Genomic DNA, 19,078 nt, shown 5'->3' with positions numbered 1-19,078 from the left:
TAGTTTTAAAACTGCTAGAAACAGGAAATAATTCAGTGTTTGTCAAACCAAAGAGAACAAAATCTGTTAAGGAAGGAAATGTTCAGGCTTCTGTGTGAATATGAGAGGGAATGAAAAGGATAGGGAAAACATTATTATTGGGTAATCTGAGATACTATGGTGTAATTGGTAAATTATGGTTTTATAGTGGCTTTTTGAATGTGTGCATTTGTGTATTTAAATCAGAGATGGAACCAAACCAAAGTTCCAGTTCTAATTGTAGTAGGAAGAGGGCCTGAGACATAAGCCCTTGTATAAGAGGCCTGGTATGAGGCCTGAGCTAAAGTAGTGGTTAAAGCTTTGCTGATATAAAGCAAAGCCAGGTTGTGAGCAAAAGACAGGCCTGCTCACAGAATTTGGCAAGAACAGGGCTGATATTGCAGAAACAGACATTCCTAAGAAATGCTAGGTACAGAGCCCTTACACAAACACATTTCAGAAGGGTGGTACCAGAACACCTCGAGACCAACACATTCCCCAAAGATAACAGGCACACGCTGACCGATCCCAAAGATAAGGTCCGGATGACAGCATGATGAATAGAGATGTTTTGATTGTCACTTGCTGGAGGATTCTCTGCTCCTTGAAGTCTTTAAACTACAATTTGAGGACTTCAATAGCACAGATGTAGGTGAGAGGTTTATTGCAGGAGTGGTGGGTGAAATTCTGGGGCCTGCGTTGTGCAGGTCAGACTAGATGATCATAATGGTCCCTTCTGACCTAAATATCTATGAATCTATGAATGGGTGTCACCTAGATACGTCAGAGGGTGGCACCTAGGCACGTCAGAGGGGCTATACGTAACTTGTATCAGTGTATAAAGAGGTATCTCAGAGGGAGTGTCTTTGGCTGGCCTAGGGGATAATGGAAAGTCACGCCATTAACTGATCTAGTCCATCGCAATAGGCATACAATGTGTTTGTGTACCTGTAACCAATGAGCCAGGACATTAGGACCGTGCTTCGTTGACAATAAACCTGCCCAAGTGCCTTTGCTACGAACCGAGGTTGTGGTTATTGGGCAGTTCGATCGAGGTCTGCTGTGCCAACTATCTGTGCAGCGCTGGGACAGTACACAGAGAACACACACGCAGCCAAACATCTAACAACACTAATCACTCCTCATACTTTGGGGAAACTCCAGTCAGGATCCAAGCTTTGTGGCCTGATATTTCTTTCTTATGGGACAGATTTTCAAAGGCACAAATGGCAGCTAGATCTATACCTCCCATTGGAGTTTAGTACCTAACTGCCACTGTGCCTTTGAAAAATCCCCCCATTCTTCGTTCAGTTGAGGCTCCTCAGGAGAGACTTTCATCCATTGCATGATGTTCACAACGTATTTCTCATATGTTGTGTGTCCAGCACATCCTGGCTCAGCAGCAGTCTTGCACTGAATGTACAACAATTCAGCGAAGTTAGCAATGTAACTATCTCAGATGGCATTATGCCAGGTAGAGCAGAGTGGCTACAGCAGTGCTGAATCAGAAACATAAATACAGCAGGCAATATTCTAATGCACCATTAAATCTGTTTCTCGGAGATTTTTGGAAAACAGAAGAATTCTCACTCTATCAACACAGGTCAATTGATGGGAGCAGACCCAAAGTCAGTCAGAAAGAAAGCTTCCTGGAAGCCACTCAAAAGGCAAAAGGACCCTCCTACTTAACCATTATCAGCAGCCTGGATGGCCTGGTGGCTTGGCTCTTTGTCGGGGCATTTCACGGATAGAATGGGGGAGTCTATGAGTTCTGAACTGGGACTGATCCCAGTTTTTTCTACAGAAAAAGAGTGTCAGACAGTCACCCTGGTCTCACCCACAAGGAAGCTGATTCACACGCCAGATTTTTTTAAAGTTATTTAACTCTAGTATTTCTAACTGAGAATGAATGTCAATATATATGTTTTCAACTAGCTAGGTACCACTGCCCTCTATTGGCTGGCTTGCAGAAGAGATGAGTCTGATCTCAATTTAGAATTTAGAAAAGCTGGACGTGCACAAGTCCATGGGGCCAGACGAGTTGCATCCGAGAGTGCTGAAGGAATTGGCGGCTGTGATTGCAGAGCCATTGGCCATTATCTTTGAAAACTCGTGGCGAACGGGGGAAGTCCCGGATGACTGGAAAAAGGCTAATGTAGTGCCAATCTTTAAAAAAGGGAAGAAGGAGGATCCTGGGAACTACAGGCCAGTCAGCCTCACCTCAGTCCCTGGAAAAATCATGGAGCAGGTCCTCAAAGAATCAATCCTGAAGCACTTGCATGAGAGGAAAGTGATCAGGAACAGCCAGCATGGATTCACCAAGGGAAGGTCATGCCTGACTAATCTAATCGCCTTTTATGATGAGATTACTGGTTCTGTGGATGAAGGGAAAGCAGTGGATGTATTGTTTCTTGACTTTAGCAAAGCTTTTGACACGGTCTCCCACAGTATTCTTGTCAGCAAGTTAAGGAAGTATGGGCTGGAAGAATGCACTATAAGGTGGGTAGAAAGCTGGCTAGATTGTCGGGCTCAACGGGTAGTGATCAATGGCTCCATGTCTAGTTGGCAGCCGGTATCAAGTGGAGTGCCCCAAGGGCCGGGGTCCTGGGGCCGGTTTTGTTCAATATCTTCATAAATGATCTGGAGGATGGTGTGGATTGCACTCTCAGCAAATTTGCGGATGATACTAAACTGGGAAGAGTGGTAGATATGCTGGAGGGGAGGGATAGGATACAGAAGGACCTAGACAAATTGGAGGATTGGGCCAAAATAAATCTGATGAGGTTCAATAAGGATAAGTGCAGGGTCCTGCACTTAGGACGGAAGAACCCAATGCACAGGTACAGGCTAGGGACCGAATGGCTAGGCATCAGTTCTGCGGAAAAGGACCTAGGGGTGACAGTGGACGAGAAGCTGGATATGAGTCAGCAGTGTGCCCTTGTTGCCAAGAAGGCCAATGGCATTTTGGGATGTATAAGTAGGGGCATAGCGAGCAGATCGAGGGACGTGATCGTCCCCCTCTATTCGACATTGGTGAGGCCTCATCTGGAGTAGTGTGTCCAGTTTTGGGCCCCATACTTCAAGAAGGATGTGGATAAATTGGAAAGAGTCCAGCGAAGGGCAACAAAAATGATTAGGGGTCTGGAACACATGAGTTATGAGGAGAGGCTGAGGGAGCTGGGATTGTTTAACCTGCAGAAGAGAAGAATGAGGGGGGATTTGATAGCTGCTTTCAACTACCTGAAAGGGGGTTCCAAAGAGGATGGCTCTAGACTGTTCTCAATGGTAGCAGATGACAGAACGAGGAGTAATGGTCTCAAGTTGCAGTGGGGGAGGTTTAGATTGGATATTAGAAAAAACTTTTTCACTAAGAGGGTGGTGAAACACTGGAATGCGTTACCTAGGGAGGTGGTAGAATCTCCTTCCTTAGAGGTTTTTAAGGTCAGGCTTGACAAAGCCCTGGCTGGGATGATTTAACTGGGAATTGGTCCTGCTTCGAGCAGGGGGTTGGACTAGATGACCTTCTGGGGTCCCTTCCAACCCTTATATTCTATGATTCTATGATTCAAATGCTGGGAGCCTGAATTTTCAGAGTTGAAGGTCAAAATTTCCCTCCCAGTGCTTCATACATGCAGAATAGCTGACAGCCAGAAAGTCTGCATGTATCAGTTATTATGCTAAGGAACAAGGAAAGCAGAATCTGGAATATAGTGTTTGGGGCACATTTCACAGTAGCCAAATGAAAACAGAAATCAGCAGTTATGACACACAGCTGGTGTCTGCCTACAGAAGACCAGAAGGACTTGTGAGCTACACAAAGTGAGAGACACAGCACTCTGATAAAAAAAAAATTGATTAATATCATGTGAGTTGAAAGATATTTTGTTTAACCCCAGCAAAGCTTATTGCTTCCAGACTCTTCTTGTGTTCGTTACATAAATCCCAATCTGGTGACACAAGCAGAAATAGAATGAGTTCTTGTTCTTTCTGTTACAAAATGCAAAAACTGCAGCCTTGTTTACCTGTTTGATTAAAGCAGCTGCCTGCAGGCGGATTTTACGATTGGCCACCTCATCTTGGAGCTGTTGCCACAGCTTCTGGAGGCCGTCTGTCTGCATCTGGATATCCCTCTGGTTTGAGTGGTTCCTTTGACTTAGCTCCCAGCCCTTCCTCACTACATTGGAACAAATTGCCTTGTGGGAGTTGCACTCGACTTCTAGAGCCTGCCAAATAAAGTGACATGATAATGAGTAGTGGAGACTTACAGGCTCAAGGAACTGACCTGTCCCAGGAGAGCTGTGGCTTTTTCCCACTGCCAGACTCTTCTGTCAGATACTATAAAACTAACATGTGTAATGATTCTGTTTTCCCTCCATTCGGACACTGCCCCTTTCTCCATAGTTAACACTGTCCTTTGAGCCCTAATACCTCTTTTTCACTCACCCAACTATTGTACTAATGATAGTCATTGAGATACTTCCCTTCCCCATTCCAGCAGCATACTATACAGGATGGTCTCTGGGGGAGCTGTCATCCATGAGTAGGCAGCCTTATGTCTTCCACTCCCAACACACACTCATCCTCTCTCACACACGTCTCTAGAGATCTTATGGTTCATGGACATGCTCTCATGCCTTTACTGTTGAATTCCTAATTATAAAGAGCTGCACGTCAGAAATTGCTGTTTAAATTCTGTAACTGCCTTTTCAAGTCTTCAGGTCTGTTTGCCACAGTGATTTCTCGTCATCAACGAGATGGAACTTCATGAAATGAAGCTTTTCTCCTCAACCTGTGTCCAGTTCACAGGGAGAGCTGGCAGCAAATTTCTGGGAGGTCCCAGCAATGTTATTCTAGGGTTTCCCACCCCTCCTTTACCACAGCTCAGTCATTTTCCCTTCATTTATGGCATGTCTACTCTACTTATTCTCCCCGTGTACCTCCTTTGGGAAGGGTGAGTGGATAAGAACCATCTTCTTCTCCCATCCACCAAAATGGCCTAATGGATAGCACACTGAGCTTCACTCTGCTTGTTCTGCACATCCACAATCCCATATTAAACATAGGACTGTCCCCCATTGTGAGGGATCCCTAAGATGCATGATTTCTCAGGTTCCAAAAGCCAGCCAGGAACCTTAATTTGAGGCATAAATGCTCTGACAATTGGTTTAGATAAATTATGAAAGACTAGATTCAATATACAGAACAGACACCAGTCAACAAAATACTGTACCTTGTGCTTCTGAATGGAGGCAATAATCTGACTGAGATCTCGTCCTAATGTTGCTGTCCTCACTACTTGCCATTTCTCAGAGATCCATGACTCTTCTTCCTGACAGTCATGGAAAAACTCAAAAAGCTTCAACGCTTCCTGTAGCTGGGATTGTCTAACACAAGGCAACAAGCAATACAGCTCGGTCAGTGCTAGGATTTCAGGTACAACGTAGAAACAGAGAATAGATTAATTAAAGGGCTTCAGCACTGCAGAAAATTCAGAGATTGAATTCCCATGGTACCTCCGAGTCATGGCTGAGTTATGGGTGGACAACACGAGGAAGCCAAAAGGAAATTCCCCTCTCAACCCAGGAGATAGAGAATCAGCCATATCAGGTCCAGATCACATAGAAGCAACTAGGAATGAACTTTCACACTGAAGTTCCCTCTCAGTCTATGATAGCTGATGATCCTTATGGTCAGTGTGATGTACTGTCCCTTTAAATGTTTGAGCTCTCCCCCCAACCCCAATGCAACAATGTGTTAGTTTCAGTTTTGAAGCCTGAACAACAAAGCGAGCACAGGGAAAGCTATGGTTCTATCAGCTCCCTCTGTGATTATCTCCTTCTCTGCTGGGTCTGTTATAGCTTTATATGTGGAGAAATGAGAAATTCTAGATTCTGGCCCTCCCATTATCTCCATTTTAAAAGGATCCACCATTCTAACCAGAAAGAGCTAGACCATAAGGAGAGCCTTACCGGGATTTGCTGAGAGCTATGAGGTTTTGGTACAGCTGATGGAGCATCCGAGTTTTGGCGTGAAGCACATCTGACTTGATTGCTTTGCCCTTGGTGACCTCTGCTGTCCTCTGGGTGATGTATCTCACCCTATCATCATAGGAAGTGATCTGGAAGTCAACCAAATTGTGCTTCTGCAGCAAATCTACTACCTCCAAGAGCTGCTTCCCGTAATCCTGAGATGTCACTAGTGCCTAGAAACCAAAAGTGAGAAATTATCAGCACTATGATCTCACCCTCTCCTATGTGTGAGCAATCAATGCCATCCAGGGATCTAAGGACTTGATCCAAAGGGAACTGAAATCAATGGAAGGACTCCCACTGGCTCTGACAGATGTTGGATTGGACCCAAATGAATAAATGGGTGTGTGGTTTGAACTCTGTGGAAGCACTAACTGGCTGATTGGAAGGAGATACATAACCAATCCTCTCCTTCAAACTCACAAGATATAACCCACAATCCCTAGCTTTTATCTGCTGCAGTGGATGTGGGGGAAGTAGTCATATTCTTTAACCAAGAGTCACTTCTCACTCCCAGAATCACTGCTTATGTCCAGCATTTACCGTGCCCACTGAGTACACCTCTCCTATATGACTCATTATAGTGTGCTTGATTCAGTTTTTATCTGAAGAAATCTAGGAGGCTCCCCTTCCACAGTAGATTATAATTGTATTGTTTTCCTCTGTGGAACATGCTTGGTTTTGGAGGCAAGTGTCCAGCTAGTGGGAATAATGACCAGTACACAGTATTTTCTTTCCTGAAAAAGGCTAGGGCTCAGAGATTCAGAATAGCTAGTCACCGTCTCCAATTTGCAATTCACAATTTTACGTAAACTGCTGGATCCATAAACAAAACGGTTTTTATACTTCATGTTCAGCACAATCCATAATATTCTCTCTCTTGCACAGTACAGGGCAAGGCAAAAGTACATATTTAGAGTGGCTGCCATTACACCCTTCAGCAGTTACCAGTTACCACACAATGGGATCTAAAACTTCAGTTATCCCCTATACTAAGTGACTTCCGTTTTAATTGTGGTGATTGGTACTTCTGCAAATGAGGGCAGTTTTTATTTAGGTGCCTTTATATGGATTCAGCAGCCTACTTTTGAAAATTCTAGCCATATGCTCAATTCCCAGCACAATATAGACATTGCAATCCACAACTTTCACTGGAATACTGTGTCTGCTGCAATTACTTATATTTGTAGTGGTGCAAATTGTGTGCCCAGCCCACATGCTGATGGAGAGGGGTTGGTACCTGCAGTCCTTTGAGTTCCTCTGTAATGGTATCAATGTCCCTCAGAAGGCCCAGAATTTCCTGCATTGCTCCCAGAGAGCGTTTGTGTCTCTGGAGCTGCTCCAGTAGATCCTGCCACTGTTGGGAAATGTCCTCTTGCCTGTAAAGAAGGGAGGAGAAAGGACTGACTCATCCACAAGGATCTGATGCTTTGGACAGCATGGGAAAAGACCCTGTTGACACATGGGGCTTACAATTTTAGAAGAGTTAAATGAATACCTAGGGTTCCTAGAGTCATATACAGTATACGTGTCATCTAATGAAGCATACACTGGTCACATGGCTCAGCACACTATATCCTCTCAATTAATATGGTCCTTGGGAAGATATTTTGATTAATATGTAATCATTAATCTTGTTTAAGGAACTATTGTGCATGGATTCTCATCTCTGATGTCCCATGTCCTTTTTGCCTGAGACAGTAAATAGGTTTGAAAAAAGGGATGGCCCCTTAAATGACTCAGCTTAGATAAAAATTAATTCAAACCGTACCTCAAATCAAAACCAAAACTTCTGTGGAGTTTGGTTAAGCATTTTATTATTTTCACACATGCTTCTGGCTTTGGTTAAGTCTAGAATAGACAACTACTAAAATACCACAGGAAGGTTGTTCCTAGAGTATTTCCATGAAGTCCCAAACCAGGAATTACTGATCATCTTAGAAGTCCTGATCTCACAAGATTTATAGCCCAATCTGGGAACTAGAGAGGCACCTGAAGATTTGTGGCTATCTGAACCTCTCAAACCATACACTAAAAGAGATATGTGATGGGTTGGCTGAAAATATTCCACTGAAACTTTCTTTTGATGGAAGATTGGGTTTTCAACAAAACAAACATTTCACATTAAGTGTCAGCTTTCCTCAAAATGTATTTTTATCAGCCAATTTTTGTTCCCCAGTTTTTGAGGTTCTTTTTTCAACAAAAAGTTAAAATTTTAATGAGAATGAAACACTTTTTCATTTACATTTTTTGTGGAGCATGTGTGTGTGTGGGGGGGAGAAATCTGACCACCTCTACTCTTGTGGAATAGAGCTGTTGAACTATTCCCTCCTCTTCCACATCCACTTAGTATCATAACTTGTTTAGTCTCCACGACTGCCCATTTCCACTAGCATGACTCACTTCTTCATGACCTGGATCTTGCGATGGTAGTTCTCTCGGGTTATAAGAGCCGCCATGTCAGCCAGTGCTCTGAAGCGCTGCTCCCTGGGCAGTACATCTGCCACAATAGCCTCAAGCTTCTTAGTGGCATCCTCCATCTTGTCCACACTCTCTGGCTGGAAGTCCTGCTTCTCGAGCACCTTCATCATGTCCTCCAAGTATGACTCACGCAGGGTTGCTTTCTTCAGGAACCTCTGGGCCAACTGTTCCATTCTCTCCAGCCTCTGCATCTCCTGCTGCAGTGCTTCTCCCCGGCTGTGCTCCGCTTTCTCCAAAATGACCCAGTGCTTTTCCACATCTTGCAGTGTCCTGCCTTCAGGGGGCAGATATGGCCATTGATTGTTGGCTCTTTGCTTGGTTCTGATGTGGAAAAAGTGGGCTTCAATCATGCCCCTTTCTTGGTATTTGGGGGGCTTCTCTACTGTACGGAAGGTCTTGAAGTTGGCCATGAGCATCCACATGTCCTGTATGGAATTGGGAAAGTGGCGATCGTCCAACTCTACTACTTTCTGTTTAATCCATTTCAAGAGCTCAGAGATCATCTGTTCATACTGAAACTTCAAGTCATCAATCTCCTTCAGGAAGAACAGAATCTGAAACACGAACATGGAAACACAAGGTATTTAAGCAGCATAATGAAGCAAAGGGGAAGAAAACTATGTGGCATGCTCATAAACTCAGTTTAATCAGGATGCAAATGAGCTGCTGGTGTGCGACCATCAGTACCAGGAAAGCATTATTTAACACAGCAGGCTGCCATGTCCCTCAGGTTATTATATCAGCATGGAGACAGTTATCACATTTGAGACAAGGAGGATTCCTTCCCAGTCTAGGTTCAGTAAGAACAGAATGATCATCCCCAAAACATGTTAAGCAAAGGGATAAAAAAAAGTGATTTCATGTGCCAATATTAATTTTAGTTTCTTTTAAAAAATAAGTGAATATTGAGGCTCATATAAGCTACAGACAGTCCTAGCTACTTGTGAGAGGTAGGCATTATGCAGGCAAGAACTATGTAAGCTTCCTCCTAGGACTGAAAAATAAGAATTCTGTTTTCAGAATTTGTTTTTGTTCTGCACTGGAACAAAACCAAGACCTTGCAAAACCTTTTTAGGGGAAAAAAAAAAAAAAAAAAAAGCAGTGAGAGAGAGGGAGTGATAGAGATTTGTGCTCTAGAATAGCCCATAGGTCAGTGGTTAGGGGCCCTCACTTGGGATGTGGGAGACCCAGGTTCAACTCCTACTCTGCCTAATTTGGAGAAGGATCTTGAGCCTGGGTCTCTCCCACTCTAGGTGAGTGCCTTGGCTATTCGGGGGGAGGTGGGGGGGGGAGGGTGTCTTGCTTTCCCCCCATGTGAAATTCCATGCAAGGCCTGAGAAACCTTCATCAAGGAAAATTTCATCAAAACATATACTTTTCCACAAAAAGGTTGCAATGAATCAACATTTTCCGATGAAAACAACATTTTGTTGAAAACTTCCCAGACAGTTCTACTTTCTATCCAAGGTCAGCCTGAAACACCTTGTTCCTGACTAGCAGTACTCTTGCCACTGACTCCTGAACTTGTCTTGAACAGAGACTGAAAAATGTACCACAATAAGCAGTGGTTTTGTGAGGATGGCAAATGTCAACTAGCAACAACTCTGAGACCACAATAGTCATTTATTTCACTTGCTATGTTGCCTGGATTGGGATTCAGTTTTCCTGAAGTAAAAGATTTTATTCTAGTCTGTTGTGAAACAGAGTGTGAGGCAAAACCCCCTTTCTATTTTATGTATACATTTTATTTCTTTTCTTTGCACCTTATATTACATTTCTTCCTCATCCCACAGCCCTGTGTAACCCCTAAACCTGAAATGTCCCAGAGATACCATGGCTAACATTGCCTGAAACCTGTTGCATGAAAGTTCAAACAATGCAGAATGACATTCTGTGTCTCTGTTGCTCTCTATGGAGACTCAGCACCCATCTGCTTCTCTCTGCAGACACTTAAGTTAATAAGGAAGGTGTTGCAAGTGAATAAAGGTTTATGAGCTACACGTTCTAATCTGCTTTTGCCTATCAGAAATTGTACTTGGAAAAGAGTGGCTGTCCCAATGCTCAAAGAGGAGTGAAACAGCACTAACCTTTAGTGCAGGAAAAGCAGCCCGTGGCATCAGGGCTCCCTTCTGTATGTTCTGCCATCGCACCCAGTTCTGGCTGAAGGATCCTAATAAGTGCATGGTCACTGGAGCGGGTGGGGGAAGGGAGATTTACCTCTCTTGATTGATTCCCTCTGCAATCCTGGTCACCCATTTAGCCTCTGCTCTCAGGCTGTCTTGACACATTGAGGCTTCCCTCCCCAATCCTATTACTGAATTCAGAGCTGCCTATCTGAGGGGACTAAGGACATGAAGATATTGTCATGTGCTTGTGTGTGTGTTTATTTGCGCATGCGTCTGGAGAAGGCAGAGGGGCCTATAAGAGGGAGGAAAGGGAAAAAATGCTGAGGGGAAGAGAAAAATGGGAAATGAAAAGCAGGTAACCGCAAGGAGAAAAATAAACAATGAAAATAGAAAACGCGAACAGGAAAATGCAGAAAAGGAAATCAGTGGAACATTTAAAAAAATGGAGATAGAAATATTCACCCCAAAACCCTTTTCCAGAATATGAAGATGTGTCCTATCTGATCCTTTGAGTTCTTATACAATTCATCTAAGTAGTGCCTATGACGACAGGAACTTTAGGATTGTCTAGATAGATACAAAAAGAAAAGGAGTACTTGTGGCACCTTAGAGACTAACCAATTTATTTGAGCATGAGCTTTCGTGAGCTACAGCTCACTTCATCGGATGCATACCGTGGAAACTGCAGCAGACATTATATACACACAGAGAATATGAAACAATACCTCCTCCCACCCCACTGTCCTGCTGGTAATAGCTTATCTAAAGTGATCATCAGGTTGGGCCATTTCCAGCACAAATCCAGCTCATGCTCAAATAAATTGATTAGTCTCTAAGGTGCCACAAGTACTCCTTTTCTTTTTGCGAATACAGACTAACACGGCTGTTACTCTGAAACCTAGATAGATACAGTGGTTGCACTTAAAAAGTTTCCTCACTTCTGATAGAGATTCCCATTTCCAATGATAATCCATTTTACGTATAGGAAACAACTCTCAAGCCGGAAGAAACTCTGCAAGTGTGACCTCTACTCTGTAGATTATAAATGCAGGACTGAGTAATTTTAGGAATATAGTGGCATGAGAGAGGAAATAAACTGGTCTAATGAAGAACCTGAAATATGTCTCCAAGACAGAGTCTTAGGTGTTGTCCAGCCTAATCTTTTTGCCCAGTCTCCTCACTCATGCCCAATCGCTGCTTAATCAAGCTACAAGTCCTCCTCTCCTCCAGCACCTCTGTTCAGAGTACAGTGCTGTTGTTGATATCGAGCTTGGGATATCTGGGATAAAGACAGGATCTCTTTGTCTTAATCCCAGATTAACTAACAGTGCAAACCCTCCATTGCGAAAGCTTTTTACCTTGCCACAGCAAGGGAAATCCTGCTTTGGATTTTTGTCCCTACCATGGTGCAAACATGTCCCTGCCACAGCACAACCATCTTGTAAAAATCAGATGTTCATCAGCTCACACACACACACACACACACACAGGTGAATACTTTTTGGGGTCACTTCATATTTTTGGCAAAAAAGGAAAGGAAGTTTTGCAGACAGGGAAGCAGCTATTCCCAAAGAAAGCTGTCATCATTGCAACAACCACAACATTTTGGCCAGAGTCAGTGAAAAATACCAGCATTTTTTCCATGAGAAATTTTAAAAATGTATTAGTTTAATTTTTTTAATAAAGAACTGAAACAGTTTTGTTTTTTTGAAAATACTAAACCTTATTTGTATGAGTCTTCATTTATTTATTTATTTATTTTGGTTTTATGGGTTTTTTCCCCTCCTTTTTTCCTCACTTTTGTCCCCTCATCACTGGAATAGAGGGAAAAGGGGAGAGAAAAGGGGAAAAAAACAAACTAAACTGAAAACCAATTTTTTTCAGGTTTTAGTTTTTCGTGGATAAACTGAAAATTTTCTACTGAAACATAATTTCATAGATATTTTTACAGATTTATTTTTGTTTAGGAAAAAAGGCTATTTCCTATCAGAAAGTTTTGACAGAAGTTTTTTTGACCAGCACTAATTTCTGCATCACTGTTTTGCTGCAGAGATGAAATGAGTTCTCCATGTGCCTGACTACTTACTAAGCACCTTAGTTATCAAATACAAAATATGACCGAATAAAGAAGCTAATTTCCGTATGGCGAAATCCCTTTAGAAAGGCCAGGTTCTAGCACCAGAGTGTGTCTAAACCATTGCCAAATCAGAATTGTCTACTCACACCAGTTGTACCATTTACAAGTGACTGACTGTGCAAGGCCCTGCAGAATCAAGTCTCTGGCATGGTCGCACAAATGGCTTGAGTTAACAGGACTGTGCAGTTAATCTGAATTAAAGCTTTTTCCCCAAACTGGTTTAACTTTATGCTACTGGGGTGGGGGCTCAGTAGAGATAGAAGTAGGAGGCAATTGTAAAAGTGGCAATGCACTGACCTTAGCAAGCCTTTTCTGGACAGTCTGGCCCTGCTTCAGCCTGGAAAAGTAATGGTAATAGAGTGACACATAGGTCATGATGGATCTCTCATCTGGGTGAGGCACTGCCACATCCTCAGCATCCAGAAGTTTAGTGATTCCCAGGTGCTTCTTTGCCACGCTGAAGGCATTGTTCAGGTTCTTGATTGGCTGCTCATGCCTCAGTGAGCTGTAGTGGATGAGATCAGGCCTGGATGAGGAGAGGAACATATGAAGGACACAAGAGAGGAGGGTTAGATTTAGAAACTAAAAAAATAGAAATGAGTTACTATCAAGAAGGGTTACACCTCCCACACACAGCTACACGACATGCTGTATGTACACATATATACTGCAATGTAGTATCTGGTGCATATCGTTGCTCTCTTTGTTATGGGCTGTACAGTAACAGCTGTTAACATAGATTTTCCTTTGGCTTTAGAGGTCACATGCTGTGCTTTTGGTGCAGCAGGATCTGTTTTTTACCCAGCTGTCACCATGAAGTTCCATGTGGCCATGGTGTATGTCATAATGACCACTGTAAAGTCCTGGCTTCGTTTAAATACACACAGATTTATATACAAAGGTTGCAACTGAGCAAATTTCTGACACTGAACAAGGAACTTTAGTAGAATGAGGAACACAGAACAATAATCCCTTAAGCATTGACAGGTTTCAAAGTAGCAGCCGTGTTAGTCTTTATCCGCAAAAAGAAAAGGAGGACTTGTGGCACCTTAGAGACTAACCAATTTATTTGAGCATAAGCTTTCGTGAGCTACAGCTTACTTCATTGTAGCTCACGAAAGCTTATGCTCAAATAAATTGGTTAGTCTCTAAGGTGCCACAAGTCCTCCTTTTCTTTTTAAAGCATTGAGTAGCTCTCTGCTTTCCTGTAGAGCTTTGGCATAGACCCTTCACTAGCCCTCCCTTGCCTGACAGACAAAGGAAAATTCCCACTCCAGAACTCAGCTCAGCTCACCACAAAACTCCCCATTCCTCCTGCCTCTTGTCGTCCCTGGTTGGTGAAACAAAGACTCACTAGGTAGGAAATTCCAAAGTGGGAATGTTGTCCCCGGCTGGGGAGTTATGGGGTTCTAAGTCTTCCTGCCAACAGATGGAGCAGCACTGGTATCTGATGGGAGAAGAACTGTCCAAGGTGGCAGTCCCCTCTCTCCCTTCTTTCTTCTGTCCCCTGCTGCTTCCTCCTCCCCTCAAGAGGGGCAGAGAGGGAAAGAGGGAGAGCCTGCTGCCTCCAGCTCCCAGCTACAGCTCTCACGGAACTGAAAGGTTTAAATGCTGGCGAAGACCACAGAAAACCTCATTTTCAATAACATTTCAGAAAGTGCAATTGAAACCAGGAGGAAGGTGAAGATCAAAGAAAGCAAATTCTCTAGTATTTTTCTTCATGTAAATGTTTTGCACAGGAGCCAAGTTTTGAGACACAGGTACTCATTCCTATCAATGGCCAGCCAGGATCAGTGAGAAGCACAATTATCCTGCATGGCACAACTAGAAAAATCACACTCTTGAAGACACTCGGAGGAAACTTTGCACCTGCAGGGGACACATACACTGGCTGAGATGATGATGTGCTTCTAAGGCTTAGGAATGACTAGGAATTAATTACAGCAGTGGAACAAAACATGCTCTTGATCTGCCATCAGTCCTTTTATATCACTGTTTGATAGTGACATATTTAATGCTTTTCTAGCATTTCCTACTCGTTTTCTGAGCAAATTAAAGAGAGACAAGTTTAAATGCAGAGTATATGCTAGCAAATTCATTTTTGTTTCCAGGAAGAGAAAGAGTCAAACTCCATGAACCTGATTCTTCCATTCTTATTCAGGCAAAACACCCACTTAAAGAAATGGTAGTTCTGAATGAGAAGACAAAACCATTTTCTCATCCGTCAAAGAGAATTCAGACCCTGGAAGTCAGTATGATAGAGCCAGACATAGTGGCATCAGCTATTCTTGAAGCCTCCCACCATCACCTATTTACCTGTGAACATGAATGAGGGCATTGAAAGCCAGGCCATCAGACCAGCTTTTGGAGAAGTCCTTCACACTCACATTGGAGTAACTAGCAGTCTTATGCTGACACCAGATCAGCAGGGCTTCATTGGCAGACAGTACATCAGCACGGACTCCAAATTCCTCCTGGGAAGAGAGCAAGGTAGGAAATTTCAGGATGGCAGTAACTTCCTCCTCATAACAACAGCAGTCACTCCACAGCTAAAGCTGCAACTCAGCTTCTTTTATAAAATTGATTTTGTCCCCCTCTGAAATCCACAAAAATTCATATCAGCCTTAAAATTGGTAGGTTAGGTCGAATGCTTTTACCAAGTTAGAGGTGAACAAGGGGTCCCTAAATTATGCACCCTAAAAATAGGTGGTCAGAGTTCAGAAAGTCTTCTTTGTCCACTTTGTAACAAGCTAATGGAAAACAAGAGAGACATAAAACTTAGTTTATTTGTCTCTTTAGCCATGATCTGGTGCCCTGCACCAAAATTTAGGTCTTTAAAGTTTAATATTAAAGGTTATTGGATTTTGATTTGGTAATGTCTCTAAGGAATCTCAGCTCTGGTGAGTTTATCTTATGCAACAAGTGACTCCTGGAGACTTTGAAAAAGTCTCTAACACTTTTCCTTGGAGAGAGAGAGAGAGATATCAAAATGTAGCCCAACCACCAGGGGAAAAATGTTTCTCCCAAAATGTGCTTCATAAGGCTTGTAGAGGGGAGTGAGGTGTGTGTGGGATCCAATAAATCTCCAGCTTCAGGGGCCATAGGGATGTGGGGTGAGCAAGTCTCTAGATGGGGGAGTGGAAGGGGCAGAGGCTATGGGGGATATGAGAACTTGGAGGAGAAAGGTCTCCAGGTAGGGTTCTGAGGGCTGCCAGGAGAAGAGTGGTACAGGTGGGAAGAAGGGATGAGTTCAGAAACAGTGCCTGGGTACTAACACTTCCCTGACTCCTCCACCCTATGGACTTCCAGTATTTCATTAGAGGGGAGTCCCACTGCTGGAAAACAGTGAAGGCAAGTTGGGTAGGGAAGCCCCCAAAGGAATCAGTGTTTTGTCTCAGCTTAGTCATTTGCCATCCACAAGCTACTCCTAAGCATCCCCTAAATCAACAGGGTTCTGATGGGGGAACAGGGGCTGTGGAGGCATGAGCGGACTGCCAGGAGAGGAAGGGTCGAGGTGGGGGCAGCTTCGTTAATCTGCAAGTTAAGGCTTCAGAGCATTTGTATGAAAAGAGCAACAGTTTGGTGACAAATCCTCACATGGAATAAAGGAGACGTGTTCTATAGAATTTTTAGTTAATTCTGCTTTCCCTTAAGCAAGGTGACTGTCATGAACTGGTATGTTCTCCTGTCCCCACTCTGTCATTGAAGGTACTTTAAGAATCTTTGGGGTAATAAATGTATAAGAGAGAGTATGCGGGCTGAAATGAGTGAAGCCATATCTTTAGCTAACTTGACAGTGCAACTTACCCAAGAAGGAGGCAGACCTGCATTCTAGTCCCAATATCTACTTCACCCTGGAAATTGGTTTTTTACTTGATGTTAGTGCCAGTCTCTCTAAGGAAGTATAAGAGGAACTCAAGTTTTGTGTGTGAGCAGAAGAGAATATGGAATGCTAAGGAAGCTCTCAATCTCTCTAGAATTACAGCTGAAGGGGGTTTCCCCATAAACTCACTCTGAGTTGCAATTTTCCTTCACTTTTCCTTTGATATTACGATGAATAAGTTGATGTGTATGTGCACCATTGGCATCTATTGGGTGAATTCAGAATTGCTGAATAGTTCATAAGTAGGGAGGGTCAAAGTTTGTAAAATAAAATGTTTTAAATTAAAAATAGCTTCTTGATTTATACCAAAAATTTCATTAAAATGTTTATAATCATTTGAAATGGTCCACATTTTAAATTAAACAATCTGAAACAAAAATGCTGTTCTGAATCAGTTCAAAACATTAAAAAAAGTTTCAATTTGAATCAAAGCAAAACATTTCCAGTTTTCATTTGGTTTCCCTAGGATAAAAGGGAAGGGAAGAAAGGAGAGAAAGGGAGAAAAACAAAAACAAATTTTTGTTTTGATTCTATTCAATTCAAATTGAAATGATTTTTCTTTTTAAAATTCTGCAAAATGAAAATTCTGCAAAAAATTAAAATGAAACAAACATTTTCTCTTTGGTTCTAATTTTTCTACGGTAAATAATTCCTTTTTTTTTTTATACCAGTCCTAGTCATAAGTTTCATGTTGCTATCAGTAATGGAAATTCTGATTTAGCTTAAGTATGAATCTGAGTCTCCCTGTTCATTCCCTTCTTTTATCGTCTCTTGGGAGAACAAGACTGCCTGCAGTGCTGTCAACCTGCTCATAACACTTGCAGCTCTGCATTAAGTTAATAATTATAAATAGATCTCAGGCTTCAGGGCTTCAGCCACCTGCAGGGTTCAGGAAGGAATTTTTTTCTTCAGTGCACAACTGGTCAGATCTATTCTGAGTTCTTTTTCACCTTCTGCAATAAGCTTTTTAAGAACTATTTGGACAAACATCTGTCAGTAATGGTCTAGGTTTACTTGGTCCTGCCTCAGGTGACTTCTTGAGGTCCCTTCCAGTCCTATATTTTATGATTCTTTGATCCTTCTTCTGAATAGAATTGCTTTGACTGGAAAAAGGACACTAGATAGTGTGGACCCATGCTCTAAGATGGTACAGAGAATCCTCTTTCTGGTGTGCCTTGCTCACATGCTCAGGGTACAACGGATCACTAGAGTTGGGATCAGGAAGGAATTTTCTCCCAGGAGGTCAGACTAGATGAGCTAATAGTCCCTTACGGACTTAAAATCTATAAAAATGAGTAGTAGGGGGCCTGTGGTTTTGAATTTAAAGGCATTGGGCAGATGATGCATGGTCCTGAGGGGGTCTGTGTGCACTTAGCCAGTGATGTCAACAGTGAAGCTCCTTTATCTGCTGTCAGCCAGTCAGTAGAGGGCAGTGTTAAACACACACACGAGCTGAACACTATACCCATGTGGATATGATTCCTTGTACTGGCTGAGAGAGTGTCACTGCTCCTCCAGCTGCCTCAGCCAAGCTCTGTGCTTTTAGCGGTGATGGACAATGAGTTTGAATCTAACATCACATGAATGCAGTCGGCAGATGACCAGTATGTCAGTGGCCTTAGATACATTAAACTTTTCTGCACATCAGAAAAGAACTAGCAAAACTGGAAATAAGTAAATTTTTCACAGTGAGGGTAATTAGTCATTGGACCAGCAAAGCAAGGGATGCGGTACATTCTCCATCGCTTGCCGTTTTTAAATCTAGATTGGATTTTTTTTTTAAAGAACACCCTAATTCAGCCACACATTATTGGCCTAGATGCAAGAATCACTGGGTGAAATTTTATGGTTTGTGTGATCTAAGTGGTCAGAACAGATTATCGTAATGGTCCCTTCCGGCCTTAATCTCTATGAAATCTATGAAACACCTATTGACAATCAGAAGAAAAAAGACCTTGTTTTACCTTATCAAGTGTGATCGAAGAAATCTGGAACCGGAGGATAACGATCCAGATTAATCCCAGGATTAGGGTTCGGTCCCCATCTACAATATTCTCAGGCCCAATCACCTTTACTTGCACCTGCTAATAGACAAGCAATTCCCTTCAGCATGAAACAATCTGAGTCTACCGCTCTGGAGGGGGCACTTGTGTAATAAATGATGTGTGGAGAAATATGTTCCCTCTTGGCTGTTATTCAAACAGCAAGCAAAACTATACAATAGAGGAATAGGGTCATATCCCTTTAAATAGTTTGTGAGCCCTTTACTGGATCTGTCTTCTGTGTTTCAGAAGCCACCCAGAACCCTGCCAGAGCAGCAGAGTATATATGTAGCTAGGCCTTCTATGTTGAATATATAGTTAGTCAACATGGTTATTTGGATTCCACTGTGCCTGTGTGTTAC

At 42.7% G+C, this 19,078-nt stretch overlaps 1 protein-coding gene across 1 annotated transcript in view; it reads right to left on the bottom strand.

Annotated features, from left to right (window-relative positions):
• SPTBN5 (spectrin beta, non-erythrocytic 5) overlaps window positions 1-19,078 on the bottom strand; it is a 145,598-nt gene that overhangs the window by 122,455 nt on the left and 4,065 nt on the right. The window contains exons 3-10 of the mRNA XM_048855659.2: window positions 18,639-18,758; window positions 15,108-15,265; window positions 13,089-13,317; window positions 8,451-9,082; window positions 7,288-7,426; window positions 5,988-6,220; window positions 5,249-5,402; window positions 4,041-4,241 (exon numbers count right to left, since the gene is read on the bottom strand). Coding sequence (XP_048711616.2) covers window positions 4,041-4,241; window positions 5,249-5,402; window positions 5,988-6,220; window positions 7,288-7,426; window positions 8,451-9,082; window positions 13,089-13,317; window positions 15,108-15,265; window positions 18,639-18,758 — 1,866 coding nt within the window. The remainder of the gene's footprint in view (window positions 1-4,040; window positions 4,242-5,248; window positions 5,403-5,987; window positions 6,221-7,287; window positions 7,427-8,450; window positions 9,083-13,088; window positions 13,318-15,107; window positions 15,266-18,638; window positions 18,759-19,078) is intronic.

Source organism: Caretta caretta, chromosome 6 (genome assembly GCF_965140235.1).
Source record: "Caretta caretta isolate rCarCar2 chromosome 6, rCarCar1.hap1, whole genome shotgun sequence".
Lineage (NCBI taxonomy): Eukaryota > Metazoa > Chordata > Testudines > Cheloniidae > Caretta > Caretta caretta.
Note: the sequence above shows the minus strand (reverse complement) of the source record. Positions and strands in the feature narration are given on the sequence as shown.